Source organism: Daldinia vernicosa (assembly GCF_022497035.1).
Source record: "Daldinia vernicosa strain CBS 139.73 unplaced genomic scaffold F5Y00scaffold_25, whole genome shotgun sequence".
NCBI lineage: Eukaryota > Fungi > Ascomycota > Sordariomycetes > Xylariales > Hypoxylaceae > Daldinia > Daldinia vernicosa.
Window position 1 is genome coordinate 1 of NW_025953941.1, and position 14,685 is coordinate 14,685.

Sequence of the window (14,685 nt, forward strand, 5' to 3'; positions counted from 1 at the left end):
TAATTTAATTTATTAATTAAAATTTTTAAAATTATAAATAAATTAAATAAAATTATATATAAATTATTATATAAAATAATTTTATTAAAAAAAAAGTTATAAATTTTTAAAAAATAAATTATATATTTTTTAAACGTTAAAAAATTAAAAATAAATAATTATAATATAAAAGATTTTTTATTTAAATTAAAAAAAATATTATTTAAATTAAAAAAAAAGATAATAACATTATAATTAATAATATTATTATTAAAAATAATGTTTTATAAAAATTTTAACGAGTTTTTTAATGTTATAACATTTACGAGAATATAAATTATAATATATAAACGTATTAAATTAAATTAAAAAATATTAATGAAAAAGATTAATTAAATTTTAATTGAATTAAATGTGTTGTAATTAAGTAATATTTAATTGAATATAAAAAGTCTAAAATTATGGGCCTTTAACCTGTGTGGGCTTTTGATCTGTGGTTTACGTTAAGAGAAATAAAAGTGCTTTATGCTTTATTACGTATGTTTACCGACGACTGAAAATGGGTGTCTCGGCCGAGAGACTTTCCTCTTTTCGCTTGTGATTTGCGAGCTGGGCAACGGCAATTGGGGCAACACAAAAGGCACAGGATGCTGTGTGGTCTAAGCGGCACTGTATCTCTTCGCACTATGAGCATAATGCTGTTGGCAGGATCGTCATCCATGTTTTCCATGTCACGTATCATGCATATTACATAGGTAGCAAGACTTTTCTTCAACTACCTACACTAACTACTCGCTCTGTGGTTCTAGGTAGTAGGTAAGCTGCTGCTGTGCGACCTCCGTTCAGCGCAATCAAGTCACGATGACGACGAGTCGTCGAACAGGATGACTGGATGTAGTTGGATGTGGCGCGCAATGAGCTGAAATACAACTATTTAGATGGGTAGTGACGGTACCTAATCAGCCCACGGTAAAGAGGGGTGTGGTGTGGTGTGGTCCCGAAGGTCTGGTAATGCATTTCGCGAGATACCACGACATACGATTTATTGCGACCAAAGCAAACCTTTCCCGGGGGCCGTCGACGGGATGTTATCTTGTTGGACGAGCTCTCCAAGATGCAAGAAAACTCCGCCCCTTTTCTCTTTTTGCAGATGTGCAGATGTAGATCTATTGACCAGGCGCGGAGAAGACTTGCTAGAAACAGCTGTTCTTTGTTTCGTGATAGGTTGTTTATTTTGAACTCGAAGATCAGAATATAGTAGTTAGGTACCTATCTTTGGTGATCGTTTACCGAGGGTAAGGCTTAAAATATCAATGCTGGTCAGACGGGCAAAGCCGAATGCTGAAGGTTACGAGTCAATGTCGCGCATTAGGGCTCTTTGTCATTTGGCTGTCATCCTTCGAAGCACACTCCTCCTCCATTTTGGGGCTCGAGTCTTGATATAGTTTCTTATTCTGGGATTGTCCGTACCTTTTTCGTCTTTCAACGTTTGACTTACCCCGTTTCAAAGCCAACCCTGGCTGCGGATGTCACGATCCTCGATGGATGGATAATTTTAAGGTGAGCCTTGATAGTGTTAACGGGGAGAGGCGGATTACCGATGAGGTATGTATGTACAGATATTAGGGGTGTGGTGGGGGAAGACATGGATGACGAAGTCCACTAACAAATCTATGCTACATAACTCCAGCTCCAGCCCTACGCGAGAAGCAACACAGTAGTCGAGATGGTTTAATTCATGAAGACTCACATACTGTAGATATCGTGATAGTTATGAAGGTAGCATTACTATATAATATTTGACTAAGATATGTATTCGCCATCTCTTTCTGAATAATACCCGGATAAACGGGAAGACTTCCAAAGAATATTCCATCTTGTTTTCCTTTGAAATTTGCATATCGAGTAATGCTGGGCGATCACTTGGCCACCCACCAATGACAGCGAGGCAACCAACTGCCTACGATACAACGTAGCATCTGGACACCCCGTAGCACTCAAAGCCTGTTCTAAGGCTATTTTTGGTACAATACGTTTGGCTCGTTAGGAATCGCGGGAGATCACCACCATCAACGCCCGCGAAGAAAGAAAGATGGGCGACATCTATTCGCCAATACTCTCTCGCTTCGACTGCCTATCGGGACATCCAAGAAGCGATATTAATCTAAACTGCTTGGATAGGTAGGTATGCCTTATTGTTTTTATTCTCATTCGAAAGAATGTTTAGCGATTTGTTCCATGCAGCAGACGGACATTCCAACAGCTCGGCCGATGCGTTGCGCTGCGTTGCGTTGATTGCGGAGTGCCACAGAAGTTCGCGTTTTGCGACGCTGGCACTTGGACGATCCTCCCGTAAATTTGTAAAATTTGCGGACATTTCTCAATTGATCGGATTGATCGGATTGATCGATGATGGTTACCCCCAATTTTTTATTTTTATTTTTATTTATTTTAAAATTTTTTTTTATCTCTGCCTCCCCATCTGCCGCCTGTGGGTTCTTTAAGCAGTGTATCCGCGTATGCGGTCAGCCTCATATCTCTCTACCTCTATTAGGTAAATACCTACCTTGTACAGAGGTACGGAGAATAAGAAACAAACCGGTTGTTTTATCTGCTTGACCATTGTCATAGCCCTGTAGACGAAGATGGCAGCGGAGTAGGCGAGGTTTGTTCAACGTCAATAGGAAGGGGAATGAATGGTTACAGGAACAATAATATCAAATCCTCTTTAGAAGCCTTCGAATGTCAAGTAACCTGCCCGCTTTTTTTTTCCTTTCATTTTCATCCTGGCGATCAGACAGCCTCAACTTTCTTGTTAGTGCCTATTCACGTTTAATAATATGGTAAGTTAATGTTATCCTATTGGGGGTCATTCTTTGCAGCGCTCGGTATAGATTATATGCAAGCCACTATTCAGCTCGATTCTTTTTGATTCCGAGAGTAGACATAATATTTATCATCATCATCACCATCACGTATCGTATTACGGTATTATGTAAAAGTACGAATTAGAACACGAGCCTTTGCTGAGGTTATCGCTGGAGACCCGGATTCGTCGTCAGCACCCTGGACATTCCCCAGGTCTCACCCCTAGCAAAGTTAGAGCTTCCTACTGCTAAGTGCGTGCCCTTTGTTTTTATTTCTCGTCTATCCGCTACGATACGTTGTTGACATGCCTGCGATTGATACTCCTGAGGCATTTGGTTAGGTCGACGGGTGGCCAATTAGATGATGCATTACTCTGGCCACTGTTAAATTATAATCTGTTTTCATTTTTATTTTTATTTTTATATTTCAATGCTTCACATGCATATATATTACCGTACACTGCCGCCTCGTCACCGTTCGGGCAGGTTTCCTCTCTGAGGTTAGGTACAGTTTTACTACTGCGTACCTACGGTACTGGTCAAACTGGGGGAACGCTTGGGGAGTGGATTATGGGGGTGGATAGTGGATAGTGGCAGAGTGGATAGTGGATGGAAGCGGATAGGAAGATGTCGGTGGCTGCGAGACAAGATTTAATAAGTCGATACAAGTCATTGTCTCTCTACATATAAGTATACCGGTACCTCACATCTACATCCACACATAGTACAGCCACACTGTATCGTCCTCGTTATGTAATTCGCCAAGGCTCGCCAGGAACAAAACGGTGTTAGCGTCACTCTTCGTTTGGACTTCGGTATTCTACTTAATATTACTATTACTCATCTCTTATACCAGAGCACAACGCCATTTGCCGGAGACGTTTACCTCTTTCGGTGCTGCTAGCCCGAGTCAGGATAGTAACATCGGCCACTCACAGTGCCTTTTCTCTTTTCTCTTTCCTCTTTTCCTGTCTTTTCCCAGTCCTTGCCAGGTTTCTTGTCTCGTCTCTTGCCTCTGTGCCCTGCCAACCCTTGCCCTTTAGGCCTTCTTAGCCTTCTTAGCCTTCTTAGGGGCCCTTAAGCCGCTCTCATTTCCCTTTCCCCTTCCTACTAATTCCTACTATTCCTACTAGCCGGGGAACACTCTCCTCTGTCTTTTAGTCTTAGCTTGACCCATTCGCTAAAACGCTAAAAATCCACCATCCCATCCGCTCGTCCTAATCCCCATCTTTTTTTCCTTCTTACCTGGCTAATTGCTCCCTCTTCTTCCGTTTTTCTTTATTGTTCTAGTGTCGTGATCTGTTTTGACGACCGTCTCTTTTCTGTTTCCCAAAACCCTCTCATTCTAAACTATCTTGACATAACATATGTCATCTGTTGCATTCTTTTATTAGTACGTCCGTGTTAGTGACCAACAAGTCGGCCTACCCACTTCGACGAACCCCGGACGTTCGAATCCCCGCGTTTTCCCAATGAACGTGATCCCTCCGCCTTTCTTTGAGCGACGGGCCGATTAAGCACGCTTGTGCAGTTGCTTCACTCCAGCACTCCGGATTCTCTCCGCAAATACTGCCGTGTCCAGCATACGCTCTCCACACAAGCCTTGGTAAACATTGGATAGGCTGGATCTGGAAGTAGTTGAAGAAGACGGCGTGTAACATATCAATTATCAGTGTGGCGCATTCGACATTCGACAGTGTCGACTCTATCGAAATTCGGAAATTCGAATTAATTTAGGTACCTAGTCTCGGTAAACTAAGAGATAGGAAGACAAGATGTCGCAGGCTGTAAAACGGGCTTGCGATGCTTGCCATCGACGAAAAGTAAAGTGCGACGGCATCAACCCGTGCCGCAACTGTGCTTCGGCCCAGTTAACCTGCACTTACAATGCGATACCTCAGAAGAAAGGCCCCAAGGGTTCGAGAGCGAAGGTTATTAGCGAACTCCGCGAGACGCAACGACAAACTAGTCTATCAGCAAAAGTTCAGAGCCGACTAAATGGAATCAACAGCCCTCCATGCAGCCCTACCTTGTCCCCGACTCCTGGTCTCCTCGCCAGCGAGATGGCCAAAGAATGTATCGAATTCTTCTTTGCCAACATGTACCCGATTATGCCGATTCTCCACCGACAGCGACTCGAACAGCAGTCGATGTATCTCGATTCAGGCCTCGACACATATTGTCTTGTTACGTCTTTGTGCGCCTGGATGATGTTTCAACCTGGAATGAATGTGCCCGGCGCCGACCCTCTCTTAGAGCATTTGCCCGGAGCCAACATCGCTTCCGGAATGGTTTTGATCGAAGAGACGATTCGAGTTCGAAAAGGATATGAATACCAGGAATCGCCATCTCTGAACAGCCTTTGCACCAGCTATTTTCTCTTCTGCTCTCACTACGCCCTCGACATGCACGACAAGGCCTGGTATTATCTCCGAGAGGCTACGACTTTAGCTCATATCATCGGAATGAACAAGGAGGAGACATACTTACAATATGACAATATCGAGGCCTCGCGACGACGACGTCTCTATTGGCTTCTGTTTGTAACAGAAAGGTAATTCCCCTAAATTGTCAACAAGTTGCGCCTGGCGTTGCTGAAACTAACATTTTTAAAAGGGCGTATGCTCTGCAGCGTGGTCGACCTCTGACGCTCCAGGCTTCTATTAATCTTCCTACCATGACCGACGACCCGACAGATCCCCTTGCACCTCAGTTGAATGGATACATCCTGTTGGTGAATCTTTTTAGGCCGTTTGATGATATGTTTATCACTTTCTGGAATAAGACTCGTAGCGAGTCTTCGCCATCGTATCTCAGTGCTTTACAGAAGCAATTCTCGGATATGATTCCGCCGTACATGAACGTTCAGGATTCCGACTTGCGGGCAAACCAGCAATGGCTTAAAACGATTACGTGGCACCTGAGCATGCAGAATGGTTGCGCTCCTCAGGGCAGTCAAGATCAGATGCAATTGCAATACCCTATCGACATGTCGCGAGATTTAATGTCCATGACATCCCAGTTCCAAACCCAGAGTACCGAATTGCTAGGAATGCCCCTCGTTGCAAAGTTGCTGGAGATCTCATCCTCATTGATCGACGTCCTATCAGTTTTACCCTCATCTGGCGATCCTTTCAGTATGGGTCCTCGGGAGCAACTTAACTCGCTACTGCAGCTCCTATCAGTCCTTCGCAATGGAGACCACCATTTCCTCCCGCTTTTGTTGAACAAGGTCCACGACGTCTTGCCTCGCCTGGCCAATCCCATTCTCCAGCGTGCTCCGGAAAATGCTTGCATGCAAAACATCGATATCTTTGATGGATTCGGTAACGCTGGTATGGCTCAACCTCCGATGATGGATTTCAAGACCGAGCCGTATACCCCGGGTAGCATGCAGCACATCCAAGATATCGGGACGGACTCGGCTCACTCTAACAGCGGCGATGATATGAAATCGCCTTTCCCCATAGTTAGTTCGCCGCCGGTCATGTCTCCAGGCGTGGACTACCACAACAATGAGTTCAACTCAATCCCTGATATAATGAGTCCGATGGGACAACCACCACAGCATTCATTTAATCAGCAAGCGTCTCTGAATCCGCAGCAACCACATCTCCAACATCAACATCAGCATCAACATCAGCATCACGGCCTACCACATGGAATGAGCCAGAATCACACCATGGGCAATACAATGCAAACAGACATGCACACAAACCTGAGCCACGGCTTAAGCCAACCAACCAATATGGCGGGAATGAGCCAACAGCAGAGTTTACCACAAAACCCGCAGTTCAGTATAATGAATAATATGCTGCATCGTCAACCTCCACAAAGAGCAAATAGCTTCATCATGCATCCACCACAACATCAACATCAACATCAACCATCGCAAATACCGAGAACCGTTGGCGACTTCCACGCACTACAGCGAGCGAATTCAGAAAGCGTCTCGATGAATACCTTAGGCCTCGGCCACATAAATCCTGAGGTAGACTTTAGCGGATTAAGGTAGTAACACCAGAATATCTCCGCACGAATGTCTGCCGCCCCTCAGACTTGTCTTAAGTCATAACATTGTATCTTATATTATCATCCCCTACTTTTGTCCACATGCGGACCTGGGTTTCTTCTGTATATTGTTGGAAGGATACCCAACATACCAGCCCGCGGGTTGCGGACCGTACCGTTACTTATATACGAGCGAGAGAACATCGCACTTAGCCCGCTTGAACGCCACATAACTGGGATTTCAAATCGGGAGCATAAAATCTATCTACGTTAGGAACTTTGGGATATCAACCGGGCCGTTTGCATCTTTCTTGGATTTTCTTCTTCTTTTTTATGTTTCAGGGGAGTTCAACGAGGCGTACGGGAAGAGCCGGTGTGTGCGGAGAAAGAAACACCGCGCGTGTATTATCTACGTGCCAAGAACACTCGCCAGCCTATCTACGAATAAGGGGGCGGACGCTACGAGAGGGGGACGAACGCAAGTGATCACGACTAGAAAGGGGGGGTGATGCTATTAAGTACAAGATGGGCTGTGTCCCAATTACAACAATATTAGCTTGGAAAGCTCCGAGAGCGAACAAAGGGTTGCTAAAGGGTATGAATGGTGTACAGGTATCACCGTGTTAGTTTAGGTAGACTTATAGTCAAAATACAGTAAAATAATTAATATGGGTGTCTTTTTATTGTGACTTTTTGAGATATGATAGATGAGATATTGGGGTTTAGCGTTGCATCTCTTTACATGAATCTTTTTACATGACCGTATGATAGTAGACATATGACTCCTTCTACTGCTTAGGTAGGTAACTTTCTATTTATTAAGCTTACCTAACCTAGTATATGAAGAGATAGTGCGCTTTATTAATAGAAATAGTTTGATGGTATCCCGTTAACCTTAAAGCTTGTTTCTTATAAGCTGTGAATATGATACTTAAAAGTCATGGTAAAAAGTGGAAGTAACGCATAGGAAACAAGATTGGGAAATCGCGGGTAGAACCATACTGTCTCCTTCAACGGACTACCCGCAGGGTTGGGTACCACAGACCCCACATTATTTAATTCGCGACGCGCTGCAGGGAGGCGCGTCAAGCTTCAATCAGCTGGCAATTTACCCATCAGGGCAACTACCCCAGATGTGTTCTGGCACTTGACCTACTTTACTTGATCCATCGCCTGCAGCTCGGAAAGAAGCCGTCACCTTTTATGCATTGTAACCTTTCCCGCCAACACAAAATTCCATTACCTTAGGTACCTACCTCCTAACAGGTAGGTAAGGTAAAACATGTCTAACAAATTGAGTAAGACTACCTAAACATTATGTACTTAGGTAAACATAAACATGTAACATTATTGATGCTAACAATTGGTATTTTCATCATCCAGAGTCAACCTCAGGCTCTACAACGGCCCAACCCAATGCTGGCCAACTACCTCAATTAACTAATCAAGCCCCCTTATCGCAGCCTCAGTTATGGCCCAACCCTCCCCAGGCCTGTCTGCAAGCAGCCGTGCTCCCCTCTCAGCAATACACTTCGGTTTATCCTGCGCCACAACCAAGTTCAAGTCTTGCCGAATCTCAAGACGGAGGGGTCGCTCAACGTACCCCAAAGCGACGCAAAATACAAACTTCTCATATAGAAGTGATCAGTTTGCTTAGTGATGACGACGAAACACCTACGTCGACAGCTGAAACTTTACAGAAGACTGTTACGTCTCCGATCCTTCTTTCGTCTTCACCATCACCAAGCCTGAAACGTGATTATATATATACAGTCGATGAACCGAGTATGTCGAGTCAGATACCAACATCTGTGCCCTCTTCTCCGGTGTCACCGAGTAAGCAGAAGACAGCAAATCCCGAACACGTCGAGGAACCTACGCTATGTCCAGAACAGGCCCGCTTAGTTGAGTTGATAGCAAGTGGGAAGAATGTATTCTATACCGGCTCGGCTGGTTGCGGTAAATCGACGGTACTAAAAGCTTTCACGAAGCGCCTCCGAACGATGGGTAAGACTGTTCGCATTGTTGCACCAACCGGCCGAGCAGCATTGCAAGTGGGTGGATCCACGACTTGGACCTTTGCGGGCTGGACCCCAGATCACCACAAGCGCACACTGGACGAGTTAAGAGCAGCCGCACATGGGAAGTTTGTGTCGAAACGGTTTAGGGATACGGACGTTCTTGTAATTGACGAGATTAGCATGGTGGAAAACCTACATTTTGAAAGGCTAAACGAGGTTATGAAAGCAGCACGACAAAAATCAAACTCAGATCAACGCGCATTCGGGGGAGTCCAAATAGTTGTGACAGGGGACTTTTGCCAACTGCCCCCCGTGAAACCTTTTCAACACTGCATCGAATGTGGATTTGAGCTGGTGGAGAAAATGACCGTTGATGGCAGAGTCTACATCTGCAAGCGAGGCCATGAATATCGCGATGAAGATAAGTGGGCCTTCCGGAGCAAGGCTTGGGCGGAATGCAATTTTGTTCATGTCCACCTTAACACCATTCACCGGCAGAGTGATGAAAGCTTTATCCGAATATTACAGAAGTGTAGGATTGGACGACAACTCAGCCAAGCCGATACAGATCTCTTAATGAACCATAAATGTATGGTGCACCATGCTACTAGACTGTACGCTACCCGGGAGGAGGTTTCTAACGTCAACAAGCGGGAATTCGAGAGATTGAAAACCATCAACCACATTTACTGGTGCTATGATAACTTTATATGGCGGCAGTCCACTCATCCGCATCTAGGTTGGAAAGGCATGAGGAAATCTAACGGGGTCCAACCAGAAGGCCCCTTAAAGGCTCTTGATGACCACCGTTTCGAGGAATGCGTGCAGCTCAAGAAGGGTATGCTTGTAGTTTTGCTCGTCAACTTGGACCTAGATGCAGGTTTGTGCAACGGTAGCCAGGGTATTATCTGCGGTTTTGAGAAGTATGATCCCAAGAAACTACCAAAGGCCAAGGACGGAAATAATGAACCGGAGAACAAGATATTCGGTGATTATGCCGAGATGAAAGAGGGGCAAATTAAAAATTTCATAGACAGCCCTGGCGTTAAGTACAAGGTGTGGCCGATAGTCCGTTTTCACAATGGTCACGTTCGCACCGTGTATGCGAATTGCACTATTGCAGAGCTCGGGGACGAGAGGCCGTACAGCTTGCTTACCCGGACGCAGATTCCTCTGGCACCTGCCTGGGCGATGACGATCCACAAGAGTCAGTCGTTGACGCTTGATCGCGTTATTGTCAACTTGTCAAAGGCGTTTGAAGAGGGCCAAGTGTACGTGGCTCTATCGCGTGCTACCGGACTCCAGGGTCTTAAGATCGAGGGTGATTCGAAGGGGCTGTTGGCCGGGCTAGGCGGGAATCCGGAAGTGCAGGAATTTCTCCGCGAGAAATTTAGTGATTTAGAGGGCGTGTTGAGCTCTTGAATTGCGAGGGAAGATTGCACATTACCTGGTAGGATAGGACTGGAACCCGGCTGGAATAAGGGATAAAGGATTGCCTCACTGGCCATGTTGGAATATATGTAGATAATAGGCAGGTATAATCAATAGGAGTTTGTGTTATTAATGCTGTGATATGGGACTGGTGCGATGTCTTATGGCTTGTTTTACTCATTTAAGTACGTCGTTGAGTTTTTAGGGGCGGTCAGGGGTAAAGGATGGAGAAGTATATTTACTATGAGCCTTTCAATAGTGTACTTATGGATCAACTTTTAGCATCTTCGGTTCACCAAGGCCATTTATAAATGTTATACGTATAAGTAGAGAGTGCATTTAATGAGTTGCCTCTCCCCGGTCCTACCATCACGTTACATCCTCTAGCTATATATGTGTATAGATTCTTAGGTATAATAGTAGTTACTCTATATGTAATAACGATAACTCGTTGCCATCTTTCAGTTCCTTTATAACTATACACACTCGTCCAAGTTAATATCTGCCACAATTGTGATACATACCATATTTGGAACAGCCTTGTTCATTGATTGGTCTACTAGACCATGGCTAAGGGACAGCACCCCCACCCTCGAGAGCATGTCAACGGTTCTGGAGGTATCAGACGAGCACATACTAAGAAACCTTTATATTTACAGACGCATAGAGGCGAGATGAAGATTACCTAAGAATGGTCCGAATATGCTTTGCCGTCTGCTGATCCGTCCGGCTTTAGGCAACCCTTGAATCAAGCGATGCAGCTTTGCCGTAGGTATCGTATAGTTCCCGCCCGCCCCGCCTTTTGCCTGTTTTACCGTTAGTGGAGAGTGCGATATATATTCAAGATGCAAGATCTATAAGAGTCTTACTGGCAGTGTGCCGGGACTAGTCCGGCGCCGCAGAACCGGATCTTGGCCCATCCGGGGAACAGTATAAAACTCTTTGATAGGGCCTTCTTAACCATGATATTGTTCATCTGAGTACCTCAAGATGGTATTTTCTATTGAATGCCAAGAGTTCAACGTATTATAATTCCAGTTGCTCATATCTTAGGTACTTAGAGAGCGCATGTTATTAAATATAACCAGCAAAGTTGAGGCCGCTAGCAAGATTTCGTAGAGTGCTCAGATAGATTTGCCCGGGCTGATAGGCTTACTTGAATTAAAAACACCGAGAGGGGAGTAAGCAGCCTTAAATTATATCTAGGTTAGGTAGATATTACATACCTGAGATCTGCATGTACTCCCCTTATCACGAGACCTAACCTATCGACAGTGACAACATGCGCAGAAGGGCCACTATCACATGCCTGAGGTTCTGCTGATGTTGGAGATATATATATATGAAGACCAGAATCTGCGATCTTTAATATCCGAAGCGGCCCACCCGAAGATAAGTGTATGGTTACTCCCGGGACTGCCGAGGACTGCCGGGGCGTGGGTGCAACTGTTTTAAAACGAAGCAGCGTGCGTGGCAGAAGAATTATCAGATACGTCCGGGATATTTCATCTGGGATCCAATGGCAGCTGAAGATGTCGACTAGGTCGACCCGATTGCGGCCAAAGGGATCCGTGTTGAGCTGCGGGCGGCTCTCCTCCGAGCCTTAATCTATCTTGAATATCAGGAACGCAGATGCACCATGACGATCACCTATCCTGGCTCTTGCGCCATCATCACCTATTATTATTATCACGACTAACTAGCCTGCGAAGTTAAGCTTTGCTAATCGCCCTTAAGCCGCTGGCGATCCCTTTGGACCCTTTCTTGGATCCCTGGGCAAATCATCCGGGAGGGTCTCCCCCCTTAGTCATTTTCCATTCTGGGGACTACCCACGAGCAAGACATGTAGCATGTCTCGGCCTGCTTGTCGCATATTATCCGATAACATCCCGTCCTATATTCATAGGTAACTTCCACCTCATAGGCCGTAGACGAATACCGATAAAACCACTTGATCGGAATGTCTACATCGATATTTGATCTTTGCTGAGACCTCGACGTGGCCGAGTCTGTCCAGAGATAGGACGAGACCTTGTAACTAGATTGTGGCCGGGGATATACGGTGTGGCTATCGACAGCATTGTGCCCTGGTTGGCGCATCCGAGTATCGAGGATGATAGCGTCGATCTTGCTGTTGGTCCTATCTATAGGCATCGCAGCAGTATCAACGCTACCAGCATCATCTCTGCAACCTCGCCAATCATGGACTTCGGGCTACTGGGCGCACGATTTGACGGAGTTCGGATGCAAGCCCATCATATTCATCTGGGCGAAAGCCACCATAGAACCTGGGAATATGGTATGTTACCTATCTCAAGCGCCGCAATGCGCAGGCGAAATGACACGCAAGCGCGCATTTACTAACGGCCTTGAAGGGTAACACGGTTGGCCCGCGGCTGTCCGACGGACTGAAGGCGCTGTTCGGGCCCGCCAACGTGGCCACTCAGGGGGTGGACTATTGGGGGTTCATAGAAACGAATTTCTATCCCGGAGGGGCGCCGCCTTGGGGGATCTTCGACATGCAACTGCTCGTGAACGCTGCGGCGACTTGTCCCGACTCCAAGATCGTAGCGGCAGGCTATAGGTAGGCGTTTATTTCTTTATATTTTGCTATCATTAAGTATCTAGTTAAATATGACTAAACACACACCTCAAATAGCCAAGGAGCAGCCCTTACGCACCGGGCCATCGAAGGCTTAACTCAGGAGGTAAAGGACAGGATCGTAGGCGTAGTGACTTTCGGGGACACGCAGACGTGGCAAGACGGGGGCCGAATCAAGGATTTCGATACGAATCGGACGCTCATCATCTGCAACTCGGGCGATCTCGTGTGTACCGGCACGTTGTATGTCTTCCCGGTGCATTTCGACTACGTCAAGTGGGTGCCTACCGCCACGTACTATCTCGCAGGCAAGCTGCTCGACGACGCCGCCGTAAGGCCCTGGCCAAACGGAAGCTTCGTGTTCCCTAACGTGACGGTCCCGGCTCCGCTTCCACCCATTCCGCCGCCGCCTCAGCCGTCTACCGCTATTCCGCTGTCGCTGCCTCCGCTACCGGTTCCCAAGGGCGTTGGTAGTGTGGGTGGATACAGGTGATTTCTTTGCCTAGTATGATGGTGATGGCGACGAAGGTTTATAAATGCCGTGTAGTACTTAATCGAGCATGTTGTATATAGCTTGGAGCTTGGAGATATCCCGGGAACTCTACTCGACAGATAGACTACTAGAGGTGCATAGTTACAGGTAGAGTCTAGAACAGGCGATGAGCGATTCGTCGTACTTGGCTTCTACAACTTACTTTTGGATAGTCATTAACTAGGTACCTAACCTACATAGCATGAAGACTAGAACTAAGCTATAACTAATAACTAGAATATTTCTTAATATATACCACTCGTGCCTTTTCCTATGAAACACTGTCAATCAAGTCACACAAAAGTAATTCCGTAGAGCAATAAGAATCCTAACTACACCTTAAGCCCACCGTACCATTAGAATAACAACACTATCCAGCGTCAAAGGGCTAAACAGTCACTATCATTCAATGCCTCTCCTATCACCACTTACTTACTCTATCGACACATTCCACTCCAGCTCCAAGTGCCTCCTAACAGCCGTAACAAGAATCCCGTCCCTAAACCAGAAGCCATATCCCCCGGCATCCCTCTCCGTCAAAAACCAGCCACTGGCAGCGCATTCGATATAGCATGCATGACGCCCTCTTAATAACAAGACACCGACGATCAATGGAGTAAGGGAAACAAATACGCACAAGAATAGCCTGTTTTTTTCCTTCGGCACTTCTCAAGCTCTTTATAGCACTGGAGACGAGAGAGATAGATAGCTACCTACACATGTACCTACCTACCTAGGTAACGGGGTCGGCTGCTGAAAGTGTTGCAATATGGCGTTGATGCCATATCTGCGCGCGGTGAGGTGATTGCCCTGCCCTGCCCTGTCCCTATCTTATCCCCTGTTAAGCCGGATTGGGCACGCGCAAGTAGACTCGCCGTAGGACCTTACGGTGCGGTGCGCTTATGGGATTGCTAGAGTGGGATTACTGGGAATATGGACATCGAAGAACTTGAACTAGTTGATACTGACGGGTTGATGGCAGTAGAATAAATACCATGAGGTGAGAGCGCCGCATCGAGTGACGCATATTCTCACGATGCCGACATTGCGTATCAACCAATGTATACCTGTATCCTTCAAGGTGTTACGAAGATCTGAATAGCGCGTTGAATTTTCCAAGAAGAGGATATACCAAAATCATGTTAAGACTGGAAATTTCTCATCATAGAATCACAAAACAACTTCACTTTGCTGGGTTTAAGGGTGGCCTCAAAGTGTCTTGCACGATCTTGACAGCTTGCG

General features: G+C 45.8%; 2 protein-coding genes across 2 annotated transcripts; both read left to right on the forward strand.

Annotated features, from left to right (window-relative positions):
- Positions 1–4,621: 4,621 nt before the first annotated feature.
- Positions 4,622–6,861, forward strand: F5Y00DRAFT_253282 (fungal-specific transcription factor domain-containing protein; the record flags this gene model as incomplete). The annotated part of the gene is made up of 2 exons (XM_048010031.1): positions 4,622–5,400; positions 5,463–6,861. 2 exons carry the CDS (start codon positions 4,622–4,624, stop codon positions 6,859–6,861), a joined length of 2,178 nt encoding a protein of 725 aa, XP_047864461.1.
- A 5,561-nt stretch (positions 6,862–12,422) lies between these two features.
- On the forward strand, positions 12,423–13,468 carry F5Y00DRAFT_270040 (carbohydrate esterase family 5 protein; the record flags this gene model as incomplete). Its single annotated transcript, XM_048012545.1, has 3 exons — positions 12,423–12,608; positions 12,685–12,893; positions 12,969–13,468. The coding sequence occupies 3 exons, from the start codon at positions 12,423–12,425 to the stop codon at positions 13,402–13,404; spliced, it is 831 nt and encodes a 276-aa protein (XP_047864462.1). The 3' UTR covers positions 13,405–13,468.
- Between the last annotated feature and the right edge of the window lie 1,217 nt (positions 13,469–14,685).